A 24,509-nucleotide genomic window follows, 5' to 3' on the forward strand; every position below is an offset into this window, starting at 1 on the left:
TTCTTAAAATTTGAATTCTCTACAAAATGATTTGAGTTCTGAATAAATTGTTATGAACGTTTGCAAAATTGAAATCTCGTGTGCTGAAAACATCGATATTTCGGGTGATATATCGCTGAATTCCCGTCGCGCGCTGACAATCCACTTGTCAATGTGTTTGTTTTGGTTCTCTCATCTTATTATACAGAGATTTATGATTCTCAGAAAAAGTATTATAAATGCCACTGTGCAGTAGTTCTTATCAGCTGGATTTGTAGTTCACAAGCTCCAGAGTGTTCCTGAACAGTAGTTGTGCCATTTGGTAGTGCCGAATCTCTTGAGAATCTCGAGAAATATCAAGAAAAACATCAGCAGACAATAAGGTTAGCTCACCTTGAATCTCCATTCGTTACCAACACAAGAATATGTAAAAACAGGTGGTAAAATGGAAGAAGTGGTCGTGATTCATGACTTTGCCCGATGACGTAGTGGGGAATTTAATTTAATGACCCGAATTGCCCCGCAAGATCAACAATGCCATCGTCTTGATATCCCAACTCGGAGGCAGACTTTCAGTACTAGTTCTTCCGTGAAACTGTTTGGATCTCAAGATGGGCTTCTCCTCGGACTTGGACAATGACTTCCACTATCCATTCCACTCCCATGAGGACCACTTTGGTTCTCATGAGGACACGGACTTACAATTTCACGACGATGATCACGGTTCTTCCTTTCGGTACTTCCCATAGGGATGCTTGTGTGGGCAGTTTTGTGACTCTGTTTTGTGCTTCCAGGATGGACATCTTCATCCCCATTGTGGTGTGCTTCGTGATCTTCCTCCTCTGCACCCTCTGTGGCGTCTGCTGCAGGAAGAAGCGCAACGCCGGAGCGATATTCTCATGTGAGTACTTTCATTTTATCACAAAGAGAGCTTATCGGCATCTCTGGAAACTCTGCAACAGATCCGCATTCGGAGGTCAATTGCACTTGACACTGCTTTCACTGATGAAATCGACGTGTGATAATCTCTCCTTGTCCCGGAAAATAATAATCAGCGCATTGCTGATAACAGTTTGAGTGAAAAATAGATTCTTACCTTATAAAACGTGCCACAAAATGCTTAGGCTTCGCTTTCTGAAGATTAATTTTATAACCAAATGCAATTCATATCGCAAATCTAATTAGAAATGGCCGCACAACAAACAGTGACAATTGAAGTGACATATTCGTAGAAATCTCATAGATTTCTGTAGAAAAATCTCATCTCTTCACCAGGGAAAACCCCTAATATTCAATTCAGACTGCTCGTGACTCAGACTCTGGATGTTGGCATTACAAATGCAAGAAATTCTTCTAAGGCTTTCAAGGTTTCTCATTACTGTCATTAACAAACAACCGAGTTAATTATGCGGTTTGAATAAAATATAAGACTTGGAATATGCTTCTAATGGCAATCAAGGAAAGAAGATAAGATAGGGAAAAAAGAACATTGATAAACACATGCTCTGTGCAGCTTATGAGAAACTGAGCTTCTGCGGCCAATTTGGAATGTGTTAAACTCGGTTTTTATTAAAGCGAATGTAAGCTTAAATCATCGTAACTTCGGTTGTATTGCTTTTATGTTTAGAAATGTTTTAACATGACCATCTAAGAAAAATGTTCGATGTATTTTCTGCTTGCTCAATTTCTACGTTTGTCAAGAAAACTTCTTATATTGAGAAAAGTCTCACAATTTTTAAGGAGCTTTTGACCTAGCTTAAAATCGGATAAAATGCATTATCTTATACTCAAGATGAAGACAATATTTGTCAACTTTTCCTACGTTGTGTTACTCAATTATGTAGTGTAAGATTTTGAGATGTTAAATTTCATCTGATTTTTGACTTGGAAATTTAAGACAGGATTTAGTGTCGATAGATGACAATCATTATCCAACTCTCTAATAATCACCAGGATGGTGAACTGATAGTGTTATCATAGTATGTCTGATAAGCGTGGATCCTGAGAGTTGTTCATAAAATAACTTGCAAAGTTTGGTCGTTGAATAGTATCGGTGTTTCTCCACAATGTTCACATTCACTGTTTTTCTCATCTGTGTGGTGATTCTCTTTTTCCTCCCGCTGATCTGCTTCCTAATTGGCATGTGTCTGAGGGCGTACAAGTTCAGGTATGAGCAGCGCACCACTTATGGAGGTGAGTGCACTGGCCAAATGGTGGCAGCATCAGTGACTAATCTGAGATATTCCCAAGTGTTCAATGATGACGCACACATTCCCAGATGAAAGTGAACGGAATTTTAGTTTAGCAATGTGGTTTTCCTGTTTTCTTGATTCCTAAAATTTAACTCACTTCAGCAAATCAGTGTGACGTGTCTGACGAATTCATCTAATAAGGGCGCATGCTAGTGCAATGCAATATCTCTTCGATTGCTACCCGCTCTCCTGGGGAACTGATAGTGTTATCGTGGGAAGGCCTGATAAACACGAGTCCGGAGAGTTGTCCATAAAACAACCTGGAAAGCTTGATGTTGAGTAGTATCGGTGCTTCTTCACCACGGCTACAATGTCGCCATTCACGGCTTTCCTCATCTCTGGACTGATTCTCCTCTTTATCCCACTAATCTGCTTTCTGATCTTCATCTGCATGAGGGCATACAAACTCAGGCATCAACAGCGCACGATATATGGAGGTGAGTTCACAACTCACTGGCCAACATTAGACTTTTCGCGGTTTTAAATTCCATCCTCTATCTTCAATGCCTGTCTGACATTCTAACATAAAATGTTAAAAGGACAATTTATATTTGTACCCTTTCTCTTGTGAGATTGCCTAATCTGACCGATTTGACGGTGTCGTGATCGGTGCCTTGTTCATTGCCAATCATCCGCACTCTATCGTGAGATCAATTGAGTGTGCGGGAATTTTTCCATTTATCATCACACTAAAACCCTGATAAGATAGGCGGGAAATTGAGCTTGAAAGTAAGGCTACAGAGCCACTTTTCAAACATTCGCACGATAGTCAGTGAGTAGAGCTGAGCTGAAAAGTATTCCCAACATTCATCGACAGTGAGAAGTGATAGTGCAGAGAAATGGAGTGGTGGGCCTGGATGCTAATAACGATAGCCATAGTTCTAATTTGCTCTGGAGTCTGTGAGGGTGGAAGACGATATCACAGTCGTGGCGCCATTATCCATCCCAGTGAGTGATTTCTGCTTCACAAACTGATAAGAGAATGACTTTTCTCACTTCAACATGTCGCAATAGTTTCATGTTTTTTCTCAATTGATAGTCCTGTGGCCCTTTATCTTATCAATTGGAAAGTCATTTTGTAATGGTGGTGAAACAGTATGATTCAGCGGGTGTTATGACGTTAATTAGATTGTGTCTCAATCTCATCCATTATTGCCATCTCTAAGGCGAGATTAAAATGTGGTTGAGCGCGATTAGATAAGATGGTCGAAGTGTCTAAGGAAAAAAAGTTAATGAACGATTTTTCCTCTTCCTGTCCACCGTTTCTGCAAAAGAAAATCTTCCATTTCGTCGCTTGCGGCTTAGTTTCTTGCGTGACGTGATTTGTGATGGAAGAAGCTATCGTAATTGCTCCTCTGATTGTTACAATTTCATTCATTCTCTGCGTAATATGCACAATGGTTGGTCTCTTCGCTGGTCAGCATTACGCTAAAAAGCGCCAAAGTTCAATCTGTGAAAGTTAGTGTGTTTTTTCAAGTCATTTTCTTCGTAGTGTACTTGATAAGTTGTTGTAAAGTTATTCAAGAAGTTTGCAGTGAAAATTTAGAATGTAAATAAAGCTTTTTCTGTTGGCAATTTCAGACAATTGATTTTTCAAGAGCTCCTTAGTCAACTTAAGCTAAAGGAAATCGATAGAGCGAAGTCTTTTGGTTCTGTTTTGTTTCATTGCAAAAATTATTCCTTGAATGAGGCATATAAACCAAATCAGGCGGTGACATGGCTATGAAGGGAGCAGCACAACTTAAATTACAACTTTAGTGTGCAGCTCTGTCGTACTTTCCCTTTTTCCTGAAGTATAGTGCGATTAGATTAGCAATGGATTGTCCATAAATATTTTCTTGTCGAGCACTCAAGATTGCTCATTGATAGCAATCTTGGTGTGAGTCAATGGTGGAAGATGAGTTTTCTTATTTCTCCCAACGCAAATAAATTCTTCATTAATTTCCTGACTGACGTCTTTGGGTAAATTCTGCAATCTCCGCAAAATGTACACTCACAGTTGAAATCGCTGATAAAATTCCTCATGGCGCAACAAATTATGAGATTAGATAGACACAGAGACTCGTAAAATTGAGGGATTTTGCCCGGTTTCAGTCACAAAAGCGTCCGTCGTGAGGAAATTACCTTTGAGAAAAAGTGTTGTTCTCTTTTTTCTGGGATATTGCATTATACACGGCGAATTATGGATTTGTGGCTCTGGATGGTCTCCGCTTCAATATCCTTGATAATCCTTTTCTTGTTCTTTGTGATCCTTTACTACGCAATTCGTCGCAGAAGGAGAAATTGTACATATCTTTCCATTTAAAATTCTCTATGCTTCTTTGGTCGCGATAATCACAGTTAATTTTGGTGTGAATTACTCATTGGTTTGATAAAGTCAAAGTTGATTAGATTGTGTTGAGGATCAGTTTTCTAAAAGTGGAATTCCCTGGCAATTTGTCAAACTCTCTTGCATTGATTTAGTGGTGTTTCTGTGAGTGGATATTCATAAATATGGATTTGTGGATTATTTGCCTGATTATCACGGGAAGTGTGATACTGCTGTGCTTCTTGGCTGTCGGCGCGAAGAAGTGTTGCGACGCGAGACAAGAGCCAAAGTATCACTGTTAGTTTACGTAATTTTTTATTGACACGTACAGAATATTCCCATCTGATTAAATATGGAGCTTAAAAGTTAAGAGAGGGCGGGATTATGTTACATCCACAAGAACATCTCTAAGATATTTTTCACAGTTTTTGAAGGATATTTCAAATTATTCAGATTGTGCTTTAAAAGAAATAAATCTATGATCAAACGTTGTATGTTATTTACATAAATATCGGAAATATGTATCATAATCTATAGAGTAAACAGTGCAAAGATTTGATTTACTGCCTTTTACGATTAGATATGGACTCTTGTATCTAATATGTTTATGGGAAATTTGAACCACAGAAATTGCAGGATTTCGTTGACTCTGATTTCAATATGACAGAAATAGAAGAAATCGCTCGCTTCTTTGAGATGAGAATTTCTTATTGACAAGTCTGTTTTTATGCCTAAAATAGAGCATTGATTTAATCTAATCTACCATGAGCTTATATAAATGTCTTTTTGGTTGTCAAGAGACTTTCTTTGTGGGCTATTTATTGTACAGTTGCTCTGAGTGTTTGATGTTTTAACGTTTTCTCTTTCTGCTCTTTTCAGCTCCCGTCATTGTGACCTCATCCACCCACACAACGGCCGCTGGCCCTTATCCAGTGACTGTGGCTGTTCCTGCCGCCACGATACAGCAGACAGCCGCGCCCTATGGCCAGCCGGGAGTCTATCCGATGCCACAGACTGGCTATTCAGCGCCTTATCCGCCTGCACAGACCCAACAGGCAGCAGCTCCTTATCCGCCCGCCTCGGGCGCCGGCTCGAGCATGCCAATGCCGGGCAATCCAACCGGCATGAACCCGCCATCGTACGACCAGGTCGTGGGCAACGACGCCTACCAGAAGCAGTCACCCTACAATCCCAGCTACGGTGGCAACTAAGCTGTGTCTCCTCAGATAAAGCAGTGACTTAATGTTACTTCAAGTGGTGTTTTCTCTGCATTTTCCCCACAATCAGTGTGCGTCTACTAAGAAGGTTGCCTACAAAACAGCAGAAATACTATTTCTATCTTCCTTTATCTGTCTTCAAAAGTATTTTCCCAGAAATACTCCCAAGTTTTCTTTCCCAAAAACATAAACTTTTCAAGTTTACATAAAAAAAAATAGAACATATTTTGTATTGAAATTTATGGAATATTGCGAAGGATAGAGATTTTGATGGGTGCCTTGAATTTTGATAAGAAGCACCCTATACAAAAGAGTGATAATTTATTTTTACTTACCATTTATTTTCTACCATTAAAACACTAGATAAATATAATCAAAATATACCAACACAGATTTGATGTTTCTATTGGCATTGTTGAGGCTACAAATGACTCAAGTATTTTGGAATTATTGATGCCTTGTGGGAAGAGTTTATGGCTCTGAAAAGAAACCACAAGTGGAAAACGATGTTGAAATGATGTTTTTCATTAGCCATAAGTTTCTTGAATTTATAGTCATTTTAAGTTTAAAGTTCGCTTTAAGTTGATTCACTGAAACAAAGTGTGTAGAAGTATTTTGAATGGATTTAAATAAATGAGTATTTAAAGAACATGGTCTATTTGTCATTTTTATTGGAATTCATGATACATTTTCATAGAGAATCGTATTCGCTATCTTACGACAAAACTTTCCATGTAGTTTAAGATATAAGTTTTCATCAATGACATTTTCCTGTGGTCCATTAATTCTTTCAAATCTATATCATAAAATGCATTTATTCTGCCTGTCACTCAATTGAGAATGACACACACACAGCTAAATTAATAGCAAATCTTACGGGCTAACAATAAATTATCTCTCTCCTAATATGCAAATGACTTCCTCTTGCCTCCAATTTATATTTCACTTGCACGCTTCTTACACTTCCAATTGGTTTTCTTTTTAGTATTCTCTTGTCATTCGCATTCCGACAATGAAGACTTCTTTCTCGTGGTGTTTTGATTCAACTCTGAATTTGATTATTGTATTTGTTCCGTGACAATGCCACGCACAATTTCCATAATTTCATTGGGATTAATATCGATATAGAGAATATATTTTACTTAAAAATACTGCCTTGATTTTATTGCACACGCACACAATTTCCATCTTTTTGATCCGATTTCTTCAGTCTCTCGATAAAATCATCTTTTCATCGTCTTTTCTTTGGTTGCATTCACTAGATTTTATTGGATTACTAATTAAATGGAATTTAATGCAGCAAAAAACTGAGATTGAAGTTTTCGCAAAAAAGTTCCTATTTCGCATGACTTACTTATTGATTTATTATCTATAAAACATTAATCTGTGCATATTTTATTTGAAGAAAAAACTGAGAAAAGAAATAATTGCACGTTATTTGGTAGTGAAAAATCTTACTTAACAAATTATATATACAAAGTTAACAAAGTGTTTCACAGTCTAAATTAATACATAACATAAAAAAGTTTATAGGGGAAAACAGGGCAATTTGTGAATATGATCTGGGGCACTGCAGAAGACATTCTAAAAATTATTCTTCAGATGGAGATGATTATTTTATTAAATTTTGCATACGGAAAATCTCATTGTTTTATAAGTACGTGTACTTATAATTGGTATTCACAAACTGTCCTGCTTCTCCCAAAGTTCTTCAAATCGAATTCTTCCCGCCTGAGTATTCAAAGAAATTATATCTGTTTCAATGGATTGATTGAATTTTTGGGATGTTCAGTACAAAGACAGTGTTTCTGGAAAAAATCCTCTTAAAATTGTTTTGGGTAGAAAGTCTTTGGTCAAAACCACGGTTATTAAAACCTGTGTCATAAGCAAAATACCTTAAGAACGTTCGGTGCCAGAATTGAGAGAGAACCGATGAGTATACAGAATTACAGCTTGGGACTTCTCCGGGGCGAGTAGCCGGTGGCTGAGGGGGCGAAAACCCCACTCCTCGGACGCTATACGGGCGCTGCCGCGATGACGTCAATGTCACTGATGCTCTTCACTCGGCGATGCTGTCGAGGAAGAGTGCAGCCCACGGGCGCCGACTCGGTGGGGGGCGCACTCACACGGTGGCTGGGCAGCGAAGGGGGTGGCGTGGTGGTGGGCGGCTGGGGCGGCGGCTGAGTGGGTGGCGGTGAGAAGAAGGACCCCACCGTGGCGTAGTCCTCGCTGCTATACGAATTCGTGGGCGATGTGGGATTGAACAGCTTTTCCGGGCGTGTCTTCGTGAAGCCAAACACCTTCGATAGCGAACTCTGTGGTGTGGAGTGTTGAAGGCACATTGAGAGGAAGAATTCTTGGTTTTCTTTTGCATGTGCTTGACTTACCTGTGATCCTCGCCACGTGGCAAACTGATTATAGTGAGATTTATGGCATGATGGACAAAAAGACAATTACTCCCCATTCAGTGATTGAAGGATTGTTGATGGATTGATTGGATTTCATTGCACATGGATTGCTTTATGATTTGAGCATTACCTTTACCTCTAAAAAGTTATACAAAATTGAGAGTCGTTTTTACACTATTTACATCGCGCTCTCGTGATGATTTCGATGTGATGATGTAATGTTTTACAAACCATATCTTCTGGGTCTTCTCACTCCTTAAGGGAGTTTCTCTAGTATTATAGTGTTTTGTGTTATCTTGAGGAATTTTTTTTTCTCTTTATAAATTCGTGGAATTTTTTCACAGATTTACATTGAATATCAATTTTAGGGAAAATATAGGATGGTTCAAGGACTTTGAACCGGAAGATAGACATTTTGGCAGTGGATTGCAGACCCACCAAAGCACAGAAAATCTAACATTGATCTGACCAACATTAAGTATAGTTCATTGAGTGACAGTGCAGTGAAAGGTTAGTTACATAGACAATTGAGTGTAAATGGCAGTCACATGCAGCAAAGAGGGATTTCAGTGGCGCAAAATGAAGCTCCGACGAGGATTTACCTTTCTCTCTGCCTCATGGACCGAGACAATCAAAGGACATGAGGATGGAAGATGTGATAATGTGGAATAGAGAAACATAAGACTCACCCTGAGACTCCCGGACGTCTTCCGATCAATTGTTCCATGGTGATGCAATCCTCCGGATCCAGTAATGGGAATAATTTGTCCACCACTACGAATACCTTGGCCCAGCGTGGCTCTAGATGCGAGCGAAAACACAACACATTTATCAAATCAACAAAATATTCTGTGGTCTTGAAACAAACAACAGAGAAAGAGAGAGATGAAAAAGGTCAGAAAAGCGCAACGACAATCTCATTTGCTCGTTCTCTCCAGAAAATGTTGTGAATTTAGTATGAATTTATATGTAAATCATATTCCTATAGCTTTGGCTACACAGATTTTGGATTGAGTGGGAGAAAAGTGAGAAAATAAACAGGTAAAACGCACGGGCGTAGCTAGAAACTTCTGCATAACTGCGATGGTTCTTTTCTCACTTTTCCCAGTTATAGCGTGTAGGCTGTGAAGGAGACAAATGAGGCAGGAAATCCTAACACATTCGCCAAAAATGAAGGCAGGTGAAATGAAAAATTGAAGAAAACATTCAAGGAGAAATGTGCTTGTGAGGGAATTATTCATAAATCTTTTCACTGACCGAAAAAACGGCGAAAAAGAAGTGGAACTTCCTTTTCGTCTGTTTATATATTCCTTCTGTAATTGCGAGAGACTAATACATGGAAGGCACACACAGAACTGGAAGGGAAAGTCATGCATTTCTTCTTGGCTCAGGGATTACATTAAAGCTTACATTTGATGGACTTTTTCCTGCGTGTGAGGTTTTTTTTATCGTTATTCGCCACAGTGAAGCGGAAGAGAAAGATTTTAATTAAATTCTCAACGCTTGAACTTCCTTTTTCTTTGCATTTTGGTGAAAGACAAGGGAATTTCCTGGAATTTTCTCATCTGTCCTCTCACACCTGCACACATTTTCCTCAATTTTTCTTCATCTTTCACCATACACAGTACGCGAAGAGACAAAAGACATGGAGAGAGCATGTAGACTCGATCCTCCCTCCATGTCTTCCAACCTCCGCATGAGAGACAATGAATTTTCGGAAGTGATGAATAGAAAGAGAGCAAACATGAGACAAAATGTGCGAACGTCTTATAAATTCTGGCGCTAACCATTAATTTAGCCATGGTAAGAAGAGTAGAGAGAGGCAATTAAAAATGGTGTGAAGATGCAGAGAGAGAACAAGTAAAGCAATTTTTAATGAGCAAATGGCATTCTTCTTCATGAACACAATGATGAAGTGGAATATGGAAAGGTCGGAGGAATTTTCGCAATTTTCCTATTAGTGGGTTTGGTGTTGTTTCTGTGTCGTGCGGGTGAATAAAATGTGGTTCCTCCCCCTTTTCACCAACAGAAAAAAATGAGATCTATGATGATAAATCAACAATTTGTGCTGCGATGTGAATGGATATTCGTTCTTGGTCGCTCAATTTGGCCCACCGAGAAAGTTTTCTCTCTACTTGAACTTCTTCTCGCCACCACCGCTTCCGCCACGACCATCGAGAGGCTCGTCCACATCACAGAACAGAACATACCTGCGTGAAGGGGGAACAACACAATATTTGCATGAGGGAAGTGTGAGGATGAAGTCTTTTTCCAACTCAATTTCCTCTCTTTCTCTCCAACTCTTCCTGCCCGGCCCATTTTTCTGCCAATTCTTACCTTGCTGGCAGCACCAGAGCATCGAATTCGGCCGTTAAGTGGCGCCGGATGATATTCTTCGACGGCGGAATCCCGAGTGCGGTGGCCATTGTCTCGCCTGAGAAGGAAGGCTCCAGGATCACGAGACCACCGTGAACGCCACTGTCTGAAAAGGGGAAAGGAAAACTTAGGCCAACCAGAGAAGTTTTGTCAAATAAATGTTCGTCTTACCTTTCAAATTGTCCGCATATTCGGCGAGGTCAATAGATCTGACCCACCGAATGAATCTCTGGTTTGTCCACACAATTGGATCTGAATCCAGACTCTCAGATTGCAATCGTCGCATAGCCAACTCCTGGCGATCGTATTTGATAATCCGTAGAACGTGAATCCCATGAACGATGCTCGCCTGATGGAACTTCCTTGTCACGCCCAGCATCTTTTCCAGCTCCTTCTTCGACAGCGTGTCCAGCATTCGAGCGTCCACGAGTGAATGTATGAAGGACTCTGCGTACTGTGGAAGTCCGATGTCCGGCAGCCATTCCGATGCCACCCATCTGCAAGATAAAACAACACTGTAATTTTCACAAATCGATGCAATTACTGAATTTGAATATTTGCCAATTTGTACGGATTCCCATGCGAACACATGGATTGATTGTAATCCAATAAGCTCGCTTGAGGTGAAAGTACTTTTCGCGCGCGCAAATATCGGTTATCGCACTCAGTGTAAAGAGATTTCAGCGCCCGCATGGATTTTGTATCAGTGACTGAGTTGATACTCACGTGTGTCCTAGTTGTCCTATTGTAGGATAACGAACAAGATCCGGCCGTCGCTGTTCCTCAATCGCCAGTCTCATTTTCTTCCTGTGCATCGGATGACTGAGTCCTAAGCCAGCTTCCAATTCTGCATCCGACAATTCCAGCAGAACTTTTCCGCTCTTCACATTCTCAGAGCACCGAACGCTGTACTGTGGCATCCCGAGAGCCACTTCCAGCCAGGCCAGCACTTGGGAAGCCCGCCAGCGCTCCATAGGAGCCGCCGAAGCCTCCCTTAAGAGTCTCAGCTTTTCGGCATATCCCTCCTCGGTCAGAGGACTCCATCCACTCTCCGCTATTGTGGCAGTGTCCGCCTCTTGGGATGCATTCCGAGCTCTCTGTCGCGACCTGGCGAAGACTTTGGAGATACTTCCCCAAGTGCTGCCTCGGCCTGAGCGTCCCAAAGTCCCTGTACCCTTTCCCGTCAGCCGACGACCCAGGAAAGTGCTCCCATCTCCGTCCAGAGAGGCTCCCAGTTGCTCAACTGAGCGACTGCCCAGGCTAGCGTCCGCATTGTCCACAGAACGCGAGAACGCACTGGAGTTCAGGGGTGACAAAGTTGGGCTGCGCTCCTTCACAGGCGTTCCATCTGCCATACATACACATAAAAAATCAATTCCACCCCCATTCTGAGAAATCATAACAATTTGTTACACATAAATCTCGTCTGTTCAATTTTAATGAGTATGGGCCTGTGTGGGTGGCAAGGAATCCGTGCAGATGTCAGTTTCTGGCATCGTATAATTATCTATTGTATGGTAATTGGTAGATAATTTGAATTTGCTCACATTGATACATGTTGTGTTGACTAGAGACGAGTGATATGTTATCTGGGTCCATTGTGAGGCACATCCCATTCTCGCACGGACCGTCGCTCAGGTTCAAATCGCCGGCAGCACTATCCTTATCGCTGTTGCCTGCATTTTGCAAATAGAGATTCCACATGAGTCGCCCTTCTTTCCTCTGGCATTTGGGGTTTTGTGTGCGCATTGTGAGTAACATTTCCCCCTATTTTACTGTTTGCTCCCGAATTTCTGAACGATTCCCACTCAAAAGTGCTTTAGCTCTACATAAAAGCCACTTTGTAGCAACTGCTAAAATAGCAAGAGCTTCCTGGATCAAAGATTTGTCATCCACCACTAAAATACACCGTGTTCTGTATCTCCACCGTCGAAAATTTCCAACTCTGGGTGGTGGAAAGTATATATATTTTTCATTTTGACGAGGAACTAAAGAGGAAAACACCATGTTTCATTCATTTTGCTCGCTGGTGCTGGGAAACTCTCAACTTTTAATGCACCCCAATTTGCCCGCTGGTGGGAAAAACAGCAAAGAAATCACCCTCATCCCAGCACAACACTTGCCACAGAGCGACTATGGCAAGCCACCGACGATACACATATACGTATGTTCATAGTGGGATGAGACGGCATTATTGGGGGAAATTATGCGACTCTGCAGTGTAATTTTTCCGCAAAATTCGCACAATGAAGGGTGAGTTCTGGCGGGCACTCAGAAAAAGAACCACACAAATTGCAGCTATTTCAGCTAAAATGATAAACCAAATATGGTTTAATTATTCAAAATAAGCCCCTAGAGAGAGACCGGCAAAATTCATTGCGACGCGTCTGTACGGAAAAAAGCATGGGATGGAAAATTAATTATAACCAATGCGAGTCGAAATTCATTAAAAGACCCCATTTGTATTAATTTTCCATTCACAATTTATTGATGTTTAACCGCGAAAAGAAATTTTATGGCAGGTTTTCATTAATTAAAATAAAGTGATTGATCAGAAGAATAGGTATGAAACGTTACTAAGAATGGTGGAGCTATCAGGCTATTTTGGTGTTTTTGACATAGCACATATTTGATCAACAGTTTGGTTGATGGCTAACTGAGCGTTACTGGTTATCTACATTCCCATATTCAAACATTTTGAGCAGGTGAAACATGGTCAGATGCAGTTATTATTGACAGCTTTTCACTAATTCCTCACATTTCACGAGTTTCACGTATAGTGTTTTACCTCGTATAGCCACTCTTATTTAGTCAGTTAGCAATTTTACCTCTCACTGTGGAATCACTCGCTGTCACGCTGCCCGGAAAACCTCCGGAGAGATGGGAGAGGAGACCACTCGACGGTGGTGTCAGCGGTGGCGGCATGGATATGAGACTCTCCTGATCAGACATGCAACCCGACAGTTGACGTCTTGCCTCCTGCAATTGCTCTTGTGTCCTCTGGAGTTGCATGTCCCTGGCATTCAGCTGAGCTGCGAGCACCAGTGATCTTTCCGCCTCATCCCGGGCGTGCTTCATGAGTGACCATCGTTCTCGTTCTCTCTCACTGGTCATCTTGAGAGCCGTGGACTCATTATCCCTGAGTCTCTGCTCATAGTTCCGAATAAAGTCTCTCAATTCCTGCTCCTTGTCGTGCAGAGAGGCGCACAACTGCTTCACATGGCGCAGCAAGTCCGCCTTATCCGTTCGCAGTTTCTTTCTCTCGGAGCGCAGATCTGTGAGGATTTGAGGAGTTAGAAATCACTTTCTTTGAAGTCAAGAGGTGGGGTGTTTCTCCTTACGTGCAATCTGTTCTCTCGCCATTCGCAGCTCCACTTCGAGGCGTTCCATCCGGCTGGAACCGCCGTCCGTGGAGTGAGCGTCGAAGCTGTTATTGTCCGATAAATCGATCCCACCAATGGCACCATCAGGCGAGATTTCCAGCAACTTCTTCAACCGATTTATCTCGGCGGAGAGGCGCTGATTCTCCACCTTCAGCTTCGATGATTGCGGTGAGTCTGGAAAGTTGAGAGACGTTCTTGCATAATGTATATATTATAATTTCGGCAGCTGAAAAGCTCACCCAAGTCATCGAAGCTGTCTTGATCAGGCTTGTCTACTGTCGTTCTGAACGAATCCACGGTATTGTCATCTTTCCCATTGAGGGTATCAGTTTCTCCGTGACTGTTGTTACCATCCTCAGTCGCCTCATCTCCATTCTCCTGCTCCGCGACACTCTTCACCGCGTCCGGCGATGGACTGGAGACGGATATGGCATTGTTCAGCTTCTGAGATGGCCTCACATTGCTGGTGGCATCCAACTTTGGCGCTTTCTGAAATGTGTCACCCAATAAATGAGAAAGTTTCCCATTCATGAGCCACCCCTTGGGAAAATTTCCCCGGGAAACAGGTGTCTCTCATTTCAATATTGTCTCAGGCTGTTACACAAAATCCCGCCCTTATCTTCTCTTTCTGGAGGTGAATGATCTATAGCGAAGGAAGTCCCGTGAGAGTGTGCAAAAAATGATATTAAATTTTATTCCTTCAGCCAGATGTGAGACGGGAATAAATTGCTTTACCCACTGAATCAAGCTTGCAAAAGACACGCCAGGAATTTTTATTTACATTAAAGTTGTCGATTTCTCATGCACTTCAAGTTGCAGAGGAAGTTTCATCGGCACGTAATCAATTATATTGATGCTTGCTAAATAAGAGCAAAAATCATGGATTTAAGTAATTCCATTTCCTCTCACAATTTCACTGACAACCGGATTAAATCCATTCATCGGAAATACAAACATTTCCCGTGACTTTGGTTTTTCGCCATTCTGGCATGTCTCCAAATTTGTGAACAATTTGCACTCTCTCCCAAAGGTAATATTTACTCTTGGCGCTGTTACCGCACTATAAATTGATCCGGTAACCCAAATCCCGAATATCATCCCAATCAGGCTTCGGAGATCAAACCATGCGCAAATTTTTTAGCATCTAAACTCACCGATTCTGTGGAGATTTGCTTAAGAGATGCGTTGATTTTATCAGGATTGCGAGGAGGCGGTTCTGGTGGTTCAGAAGCGGCCATTGTTGTGCACGAATTTCCATTTATTTGCATCGAGCACCCCTTCAGTTCTTGTCTGATGCTTCAAGTAAAACAGCTTTCCGTGTATTGTCCAACATGTGAGGATAAAATTTCACCTGGAAATAGTAGAAACACACACTTTTGTAATAATAATCCTCTTTGTTCTCCTCATTTATCGTCTCGCGAGTGCTTTTGTCGCTAAAGTTCCTGTAATTCCCAATGCTCTAAGCCAAATAACTCTTTAAATTCCAAATTGTTTTGCATTGCGTGACACTGGAAAATACGTTTGATTCTCCCCTCGAAATTCTCGGGACGCTTTTCCATATCTATTTGCGCCTCAAATCGCTCTCCGCTGGAAAACTCATTCTCTTTCATAAAATTGGTTTTTAACAATATCCCACCCTCTCGACATTGCCTAAGAGACTGAAGGTCTGAACCCTCTCGCTTCGACGAATGGTGTCGTTTTTCAGGGTGGCTCAAGTGCTCGCCTCCTGCTCTACATGTGATACACAACATAACGAGGATAATAATGATTATGAGTGTGAAGAAGTCATTCACTGGAACACCACTTAAAAGGGACAATCGAGGGGTGGAAATCTGGTACAAATTATTTCTCTAAATATTTTCTCTGTCATTTTTTCGCTGAAAAGTACATACTTTTTACACCCCTTTTCAGCCTTTTTAAGTCTGGGAAATGATGATTTCCACATATTATTGATTTTCACTCACAGAATTTGGTAGCATTTCAGCAAACAAGCAATATTCAATTTCAATTAAAATAATTTCCACTTAATGGAGTAAAATTTGGCGAAAATTAATTAAAGCCTCCCTCTAGCCTTCCGCAGTAAGAATGCAATTATTGATAAAGTTTCATGTCCAAAACTTTGCAGGGCTTTTTCAATGCAATTAATAAAATAACAATTTTATAATTGTTTTTCGAAAATTTAATCACTACCAAATGAGGCACTTATCAGGAAGTTTGGGCATAACAGAAGTGTGGAGAACTTCCTAATTTATTAATTGCACAAAATATACATTGAAAAGCTTCAATGGAAAGCTCTCACGCCCATTCAATATACCAATGAATGGGGAAAAGCAATTTGCTGGACATGAAGGGAGAGAGAGAGAGAGAGAGTTTTGAAGTTGAGAATAAATTTTCATTTAACAGTATGAATTTTGGGGCGCTGTCAGTGACTTTGATGAACATGGAAAATGCGCCCCAGAGGAGTGATTTTCGTCCACGGAAAAGCATCGTATAGCCCAAAATATACTTTATTCTCTCAATCGCTTGAGAGATTGGGGAGTCTCACCATGAAAAACACATCAAAATTCAATTACAAGTCAGTTGAAGAGGGCAATGGAGCCATTACATTTTCCGCCCCCGCAAAAATCTTTTCTCACTCTCACAATATTTTCCACCTGCGTTTCAATCAACCTTTATCGCTGTGTAATATTTGTCTGCCATCAGTATTTAAAACATTTTTTTTGTACGTCTCTTTGCGATTTCTCTCTTGGTGTGTATTTTAACAAAATCGAGTTCGGTATTTTGAAAATGAACTCATTTCGGGATGCAATTGGGATAAATTTATATATTTATTAAGCCATATACAAACAGCAAAGGGTATCTAAGCTAACTTTCAATGTTTGAAAACTCGAGTTCAAAAGATATACTTAAGGCCAACATGGGGCTTTTCCCATTGAGATAGTGATGAAAATGAAGCGATAATAATCTTTCGTAAATGCTTCCTTCGATATAGATAGGAACAATTCCAGAATCTTATCACTGCGAACTTTGATGAATCGCTAACAAAAGTGCTACATTAAATCCTGACCTCAATCATTGGAATTCACTTCAGCCTCACAATCCTCACAATACAGTTCAAACTATGTAAAACTAAAGTTTCCCTCTCTTTTAATCACTTAGTTTGATTGGTATCGATCGATTTTCTAATTGCATTTGCGACTCTCCGCAATGGATTTTTTACCCAACTTCACACACCGAGATTGCGGATGAAAAGAATGTCTCGTATAATTCAATCATCAGTCCAACTAATGGCAGCCTCTAGAGCAATTTGGTGCTACTCTTCATCAATTTCCTCTCCATCAATTTACATCAAAAGAGTTCGTATTTATGCGCTGAGAAATGCTGTCGCCACTCAAGATATCACAGACATTGTGAGTGGCATCAAAAAAGGTCACATACCTTTTGCCAGAAAAAAAGAGAATACGTGCACAATTCAGCTGACCAGGAGAAGGATTTCGAATTCCAGGGGCGCAGAGTTTTCCATAAATTGAGGAGGGTGAGAGAACGGAGTGTTTCAACCCCCTTGTTTTACTCACAATCTATATAATAGCATTTCCTCGTGATATCTGGCAATCGAATGCAGCCCCGAATCTCACCCCAACTGCACAATGTCTGTCGTGGAAATCGGCGGAGGGAGATTTCCCTCCTGACGATGACTCATCGCTCCCTCCCATCCTGATTACTATACATATTATAGGAAATTCACCTTCGAAAGCGCACAAGTTCGCATCAAATCAATACTATTGTTTGGCAGGCGGGATGCGTTTTGCACTAATGCTGATGGAATGCTTTGAGATTGCTTATCATTTTAACCTATTAATCAGCCAGAGAGCTACAAAATTACCTTGCATGCAGTTTAACAAGTTCCACTGCAAAAAAATGATTCACACAGAAGTTTTTTTTATGCCTCTTTCAGGGTGCTTATCTGCGATCTGGAGGTAATCATGCAAGCACACAGAATACCCCAAAAGAAGGTTCATGAACCCCGTTCAATGGGTAAAAAATTTCACAATGGAGCCTCCATTGATTTCTCTGTGGCACACTAAATGAGCTTGAAAACCCCCTTCTCGACGTCAGTCGCAATTTGAGGACAATTTAGTAATCTTTTGTAATGAAATCAGAATAGATGACCTTTTTCTCTCTCGATTTGGGCGAGTGATGGCGAAGAGCCGTGGCATATTGAATTAAAAGTGATTTTGTATGAGTCTTTTGTGTGAATTTTCATTGTTAGTCGCGAGTCATTTTGTAACTCATTTCCACTCTTTTGGCCCAAAGTTATGGCATTCCAAACACACTCATCAGCGTTTGGTGTGAAATGCGAGTGAAAGAAGAGAAAAGAAAAAAACAGATAAGTCACTTCCTTCCGCTCCTTCAAACACCCAATTTTACGATGCCTCAGCTAATTGCCTCTTTTCTTATCATTTTTCGCGAAGAGTGTGATGACCTCATAATTTGGATTCTTCCCAAAATTCCTCTCTGTAACATTTATGCGACCTTCACGCCCGAAATTGCGTTCTTCTGAAGGGCTCTTCGTGCGTGGGAGGATCGAAAAATCTCGCCATTAAAGACGTTAAAGCGAAGAGGATGGGAATGAGGAGTCACTGAATGGAATTTCACCTTAATCGAATGCTTGAAGAAAATTGAATCCGATTGGACCTTTTTCCGTCACTTTGCCCACTTGAACTCTTTGTGGGCCACACTTTCACACCCTCACAATTTTCACACCACCACCTCTGGAAGACCAGCACAATACTTCACTTAGAAAAGTCCCGAATTATGGGCAGAGCCAGAGTGCCCCACTTTCCACAGAAAAAAAGCCCACAAATCTTGGCAAGCACACAAGAAATGGGATCACAAATCTGGGGCGACCCAAAACCAAGCCAATGTCTGGAACTCTAGCCAAGAGAATCTGTGCCAAAGTGCAACAACTGGCCAGCGGAGCTTCACAGAGTGCGTGCAGTCAAAATACGCGATCACTTGCAACTAACAGAGATTGGCGACGGTATTTCTCTTGCCATTGTGTTATGCCTCTTTGGCGTGATGTCTCTGTGTTAGGGGCTTCGGTCTGGGCCTGCGCCCGATGGAACTTCACCGCGCGAGAGAGAGAGAGAACAGCGCGCGAGGGTTATCGATTTCCCTGAAGGAAACGCGCGAATGGGGTTGGGATACACTGCCAAACTCAAGGTTCCTTCGCGGGATTGTTTTTTGCCGTGTCGTCAACATTGAGACGGTCAGGAGATGCCCCAAATTCCATGTCAATTTGGGGAAAAGTAGAACAAGAGGTGTATTGTTTCTCAGAAACCCTCTTCTCGGGAATTCGAATTTGAATGGCGGCAACATTACTGCGACATGACCTTTCCGTGATATTAATTACGGTTGAGGAATTTGCCGGCAAAAGCTTGAATTTAATAAATCACCTTTAAGGACATGCACAACACTGGTGCCAAAAATGGGATTCCAGTGAAATCATGTTTACTTGGGTGCAGCATAATTTATTGCACAATCCATAATTAACAGTCCTGAAATGAAGAATTGAATGAAAAAAATCTTTACTCCAACTAAACTAAACTTAATCAAAATTTTATCTTATTTGCATTCGATTTTATCATTTTGAAAAAAAAATTTTTAGATTATTTCCAGTAGTAATAATGTGTGAACCATCAACTTTGCGTGACCACAGAAGAGAATTGTTTTATAATTATTATATTGTGAGATAAGTCTTATTTTAAATCCTATCTTGTGGGGAAACGTTTAATATTGGTAAAAATTACAATTTCTATTAAAAGAGGATTATTGTTTTAAAGTAGCGAGCATAAAAGAAAATGTTATGAGTCAATAACATAAAAACTCATGCCCTTTTCCTCCCAATTTTAGCCGTGTCTTTCGCAATGTATTGGTGAAATGTTCTCTCTTAACGAATGTGTCGCTTGCGTGCCTGTATTCGCGATAAATTTATGCAACACACTGTAATTCGATTACACCTACACGAAGAGTGGCTCGAGGGATGACCTGCCTGGAAATGAGCGGGGTGGAATATGTCTGAGAGTTGTGGGGAAATAAAGCGAAATTAACCTGTTTGATTTCTATTTACTTCACGTACATGGAAAATGTGTGGATTGCATTATTTACTCAGCCTTTGACTTCTTCTTAGACTTCCGTGGAGCCGATCCTGTGGATTTGGTCAGTTTGCGACAGCAGAAGCAGCAGCAATACGCGACGGATGTGAAGAGAATCGTTATCACAATGGCAAGAAAAGCTATGACATCGATGGAGTTCCGCTGAATGAAGTTTAGATGGACGGCATGACTTTGCATGTGAGGAGCTCCGCGATGTCTTATCACGTATTCTGCCCAGAAAACTGCAGTCTCCATTGCGGTCATTGGGCGATCACGGAAGAGGCTGGAAATGCCCTGAACGGTGTTTCTGTATTTGGGGTTGTTCACAACTTCTGAAATAGCTTTAGTGAATGTCTCCTCTGATAAACTCTTGAGCTCAACAGTAACAGCCCAGCCTTCGCGCTCAGCTGTAGCAATATTTGTCATTTGATCGGCGAAGAAGGGTATTCCGACAATAGGAACTCCGTGATACTTGGCCTCGGTGATTCCACCAAGTCCTGCATGGGATACAAAGACTTTAACATTCTTGTGGGCCAAGATATCGGCTTGAGGCATCCATTTCTGAGTCATGACATTCTTGGGCTGGTTAGGAAGACTGTCAGTTTCCCATTTGAACAAGACTCTTTGCTTCAGCTTCGCAAAGGTCTTCAAGATAGCATCTAGCTTCTCAGGAGCAAGGAAACTGCTCTTCACATTAGAGCCAAGACTGAAGAAGACCACGCCATGTTCAGCGCCATCAAGAAACTCTTGTATTTTCTGCAAAGATTTGATAGAAAGTTCTATTATTGTGTTTATGTGTATTAAGTGTAGAATTTACCGGTGGAAGTGGATCGGGTTTACTCTTCAGATGAAGTCCTCCAACTTCAATCACTCCAGGAACAGTTGGGCGAGGAGTGCCCGCACTAAAGTGATCATTGGCAAAGAAAAGTGTAATATTTTTCTGCATCTCCTCATAACTCTTGTACTTTGAGCTGGGGAAGTTGTAGCTACAAAAAATATCCATTATATTCTAAATCATTCGCCAAAGAATCATCTACGAAAAGACTCACTCGTAGTATTGCTTCTCCTTGTAATTAACATAGTGCCATAGAAGTCTCTCGACGCCATTGAAGAGGAATGTCTTCAGACGAATCATGAATGTCATCTCGGGGACTTTCCCAAAGAACAAGTGGGGCACTGATGCAACGGCTGAGGGATTCCCACTAATTTGATTCATCATTTCGGTGACGCCGCCAGAGAAGATCCCAATAACTGGACACTTGAAGTGATCTCCCAGGCCGATAACGAAGTTGTTGAAGAACATTCCGTAGACCACGAGATCAAATGATTCCTCCCGCATCACTTTCTGCCACACCTCTTCATTGAAGCTCTGATTCGCCGACGCGAGACTCTTATCGATGATTTCTGTGAAGCGTGCGAAGAAGGCGGTAGAGGAGCCCCCATCTTTGGCAACGTCTTTCATGTATTCTGAAAATTTCAATTATATAAGAAATGCTTATCACGAAATCGTCTGTGACAGTTTTATCACTTACTAACCTTTGATTGCATCGTCTCCTTTAACCACAATATCTCGGTAATTATCCAATGGTTTTTCCTCGGGAAAAGAACTCATAACAGTCACCTAAAACACATCAGAGACAGACCAGACAGACTATAAAGCATTTAATGATATAATGTGAGAAAAAACTGACCTTATGACCTTTCGCAGCAAGACCCTTCATAAGAGACGACGCGACGATCATGTGTGATTTGCTAGGAGTGGGAAACGCCAACAGAATCTTGGCTCCATGGCTTTGTGTCGCCAAGAAGGCCAAAAACGTGCAGAGAACAACAATAATTCGAATCATTCGACCTTCGTAATGAATTTGGGCAAAAATTAGTTGCGAACTGTTCTGAAAGACTGCCCGGAAAATACTGTTGTGTTGTGAGTCTCGCTGATCAATCAGAGTGTATTTACGCGATGCTCAGCACAGTTATCACACTTACGGATATTTTTGGGAACTTGATAAGGTGGTTTATAGTGATGATTTTGCGGAAAGGCACACGAAAACGACAATTTTAATTATGAAATTCACTGCTTTTGAGAGCCTCAAGCTTTCTGATTAGATCTCACCTGATACCTGCTTCTTATTACCTCGAACTTGAGTTGTCTGAGCCAAGTCGCCACCGATTTGGCGCAATTCTGTGGTTCAAGTATGAACAAATATGAATGATCATCAGCACATTGTACACATGCAATAAGCTCGCATGTGTGTATTTGAGTCATTTGACTGTGGGAATCTATGTATGTATCTCGAAATATTGATAAAAACTCATGGCTTAATGTTTTGTTACTGGATGATTTGCAAGTTCCAAGTCTGCTTGTGTGATTACACAATCCAATGTGAGAGTGTCAAATGATGGAATATGTATGTAGATTCTGCAATTATTGTCCACTGTACAAGTGGCAATCAATGCTGATTACTGATCGTCATCTATAATAAACAATTTCATAACTGAGGGATTCCAAAGCTACCTTTATTTACAATTTCTTCTGTTTCTCACTGAACAATTTCTTTTTCACGCGACGACAGCAACATTTTGCTGTTAAAATAAAAACTTTGAAAATTACAAGAACAATAAGTAGTAAAAATGCGATCACGTCGATTGAGTTAATCTGCCAGAAATTCAAATGAACTGCATGCGATTGCATATGACGAGCGCCTTTATGTCTGATCACGTATTCTATCCAGAAATTGGCCGTTTCGAGTGCAGACATTGGACGATCCTTGTAGAGCAACGCATTAGATTCAGCCACTGTTTTGTACCCTTCGTTGCTCAGAACTTCTTTAACAGCAGCCAAGAAAGATTCTTCTGTAAGATCCTCAAAGTTCAATTGATACGCCCATCCTTCTTCAGCAGCAGCAGCCACATTTCCCATTTGATCGCCGAAGAAAGGCACTCCAACAACAGGAACACCTCTGTATTTGGCTTCAGCTAAGCTTCCCATTCCTCCATGACTCACAAAGAGTTTTATATTTCTGGGAGAAAGAAATGTTAATAAAACTTTTAATTAAAATTATATTATAAATACGCAAGTCTTACTTGTGAGCCAAGATATCTCTCTGTGGCATCCACTTCCCGATCATCATGTTGTCAGGTTTGTTGGGAAGATTGTCATTTTCCCACTTGAACAAGACCTTCTCTTTCAAACGTCCGAATGTCCTTAGAATTGCATCTATTTTTTCTTGGGGCAAAATAGAGCTTTTCACATTAGAACCAAAAGCAAAAAATATTGCTCCATCATTTGCAGAATCCAGAAATTCTTGGATATTCTTTGGCAAAGGATCAGTTTTCTCATCAATATGAATTCCTCCGATTTCCACCATGCCAGGAGCATAGGGTCGAACAGCACCTTGACTAAAGTGATGATTAATTAAGACGAGAGATACATTCTTGAGGGTTTCATCGAAGCTGGGATACTTGTCAGCTGGGAAGTTGGAATCATAGTAAATTCTATCCTTGTAGCGAAAGTATTTGCCTATCAATATATCCACTCCGCATACTATGAAGTTTTTCACTCGTTGACCAAATGTCATAGGCTCGCGATATCCAAGGGTCGCATGGGCTGTTTCCGCAGGACTTAAGGGAGTTCCTACCAATTGAGAAGTCAAATGCATCGTCTGAACTTGTGTCATGACAACCAGAGGACAATTGAAGTGATATGCAAGGCCGGAGAAGAATAAATTGGCAAAGATGCCCACAATGACCAGATCAAAGGTTTCCTCTTCCATTATCTTTCTGAATTGAGGATTTGACATGGTAGAATTCGACACATCGTAGAACGCTTGCAGGATTTGTGGCATTTTCTTAAAATGTTCCATCTGATTTCCTGGATTTTTCACCATGTCTGACATCATTGCGTCTGAATAAAGGAAATAGCATAATATCATGTCATAAATTCTCAATATTTTTGAAGTACGTACCTTTATCAATATTTTCCATTGGTATTACCACGTCTCGATAGTTCTTCATAGGTTTCGATAGAGGATAACAACTAACCATGGTCACCTGATGATAAAACACATTATGATTTGCTTATTATTTCAAAAATGAATCCTAACAAAACTCACTTCATGACCCTTCTTGGCTAATCCTTTCAGTAATCCAGAAGCTACAATAACGTGGGATTGACCAAAGCTAGGAAATACCATAAGAATCTTATAGCATTCTGCCTCTTTGACGGCAAATCCGAAGACGAGCACAAGCCCTAATTGAAGCAAGAATGGTATTCTTTTCATTGTGATACTGTACGAAATTGACACCACGAAATATTAAACTAGACTGGAGCCAATAAGTATTGCTCCGAATGTTATTATCTGCCACCCACTTACCTTTTAATCAGAGTATCTCAAGTATCATGATTCGCGGTTGTTATGCTGAGACATACAA

General features: G+C 40.9%; 3 protein-coding genes across 8 annotated transcripts; 1 reads left to right on the forward strand and 2 right to left on the reverse strand.

Annotated features, from left to right (window-relative positions):
* Positions 1-40: 40 nt before the first annotated feature.
* On the forward strand, positions 41-6,405 carry LOC132259666 (protein shisa-5). 3 transcript variants are annotated; one of them, XM_059757392.1, is made up of 4 exons: positions 41-362; positions 417-715; positions 774-880; positions 5,419-6,405. In XM_059757392.1, exons 2-4 carry the CDS (start codon positions 591-593, stop codon positions 5,748-5,750), a joined length of 564 nt encoding a protein of 187 aa, XP_059613375.1. In that variant the 5' UTR covers positions 41-362; positions 417-590; the 3' UTR covers positions 5,751-6,405. The 3 variants fall into 3 exon arrangements, with proteins under 3 accessions (XP_059613375.1, XP_059613377.1, XP_059613376.1); XM_059757394.1 differs by lacking the exons at positions 41-362; positions 417-715; positions 774-880 and adding an exon at positions 2,382-2,668; XM_059757393.1 differs by lacking the exons at positions 41-362; positions 417-715; positions 774-880 and adding an exon at positions 3,297-3,689.
* Positions 6,406-6,414: 9 nt separating this feature from the next.
* LOC132259665 (kazrin) lies at positions 6,415-18,941 on the reverse strand. Of its 4 annotated transcripts, XM_059757390.1 has the most exons (12): positions 18,580-18,941; positions 15,078-15,274; positions 14,163-14,412; positions 13,882-14,097; positions 13,369-13,815; positions 12,088-12,216; positions 11,267-11,888; positions 10,712-11,037; positions 10,502-10,646; positions 8,854-8,965; positions 8,144-8,167; positions 6,415-8,071 (listed from the first exon to the last, which is right to left on the reverse strand). In XM_059757390.1, exons 2-12 carry the CDS (start codon positions 15,189-15,191, stop codon positions 7,772-7,774), a joined length of 2,685 nt encoding a protein of 894 aa, XP_059613373.1. In that variant the 5' UTR covers positions 15,192-15,274; positions 18,580-18,941; the 3' UTR covers positions 6,415-7,771. The 4 variants fall into 4 exon arrangements, 3 of the variants coding, with proteins under 3 accessions (XP_059613373.1, XP_059613374.1, XP_059613372.1); XM_059757391.1 differs by lacking the exon at positions 8,144-8,167; XM_059757389.1 differs by having other exon boundaries at positions 6,415-8,167.
* Positions 18,942-20,029: 1,088 nt separating this feature from the next.
* LOC132259183 (uncharacterized) lies at positions 20,030-24,399 on the reverse strand. Its single transcript, XM_059756735.1, has 11 exons — positions 24,191-24,399; positions 24,044-24,128; positions 23,163-23,982; positions 22,604-23,098; positions 22,413-22,435; positions 22,192-22,260; positions 21,770-22,041; positions 21,615-21,699; positions 21,128-21,545; positions 20,896-21,064; positions 20,030-20,834 (listed from the first exon to the last, which is right to left on the reverse strand). Exons 1-11 carry the CDS (start codon positions 24,356-24,358, stop codon positions 20,088-20,090), a joined length of 3,351 nt encoding a protein of 1,116 aa, XP_059612718.1. The 5' UTR covers positions 24,359-24,399; the 3' UTR covers positions 20,030-20,087.
* Positions 24,400-24,509: the final 110 nt, after the last annotated feature.

The sequence above is a fragment of the Phlebotomus argentipes genome, unplaced genomic scaffold (genome assembly GCF_947086385.1).
Source record: "Phlebotomus argentipes unplaced genomic scaffold, Phlebotomus argentipes genome assembly scaffold_18, whole genome shotgun sequence".
NCBI lineage: Eukaryota > Metazoa > Arthropoda > Insecta > Diptera > Psychodidae > Phlebotomus > Phlebotomus argentipes.

What these genes read in the sequence shown, in the direction of transcription:
- LOC132259666 (XM_059757392.1), top strand. Translation starts at nt 591, where the DNA reads ATGGGCTTCTCCTCGGACTTGGACAATGACTTCCACTATCCATTCCAC. An exon ending in GATCACGGTTCTTCCTTTCG is followed by an intron (nt 716 to 773) that starts GTACTTCCCATA and finishes TTGTGCTTCCAG; the next exon opens with GATGGACATCTTCATCCCCA. An exon ending in CGCCGGAGCGATATTCTCAT is followed by an intron (nt 881 to 5,418) that starts GTGAGTACTTTC and finishes TGCTCTTTTCAG; the next exon opens with CTCCCGTCATTGTGACCTCA.
- LOC132259665 (XM_059757389.1), bottom strand. Translation starts at nt 15,191, where the DNA reads ATGCAAATAAATGGAAATTCGTGCACAACAATGGCCGCTTCTGAACCA. An exon ending in AGCAAATCTCCACAGAATCG is followed by an intron (nt 14,413 to 15,077) that starts GTGAGTTTAGAT and finishes GACACATTTCAG; the next exon opens with AAAGCGCCAAAGTTGGATGC. An exon ending in ATAGGACAACTAGGACACAC is followed by an intron (nt 11,038 to 11,266) that starts GTGAGTATCAAC and finishes TTTATCTTGCAG; the next exon opens with ATGGGTGGCATCGGAATGGC.
- LOC132259183 (XM_059756735.1), bottom strand. Translation starts at nt 24,358, where the DNA reads ATGAAAAGAATACCATTCTTGCTTCAATTAGGGCTTGTGCTCGTCTTC. An exon ending in AGAGATATCTTGGCTCACAA is followed by an intron (nt 23,099 to 23,162) that starts GTAAGACTTGCG and finishes TCTTTCTCCCAG; the next exon opens with AAATATAAAACTCTTTGTGA. An exon ending in AAGGAGAAGCAATACTACGA is followed by an intron (nt 21,065 to 21,127) that starts GTGAGTCTTTTC and finishes TATTTTTTGTAG; the next exon opens with CTACAACTTCCCCAGCTCAA.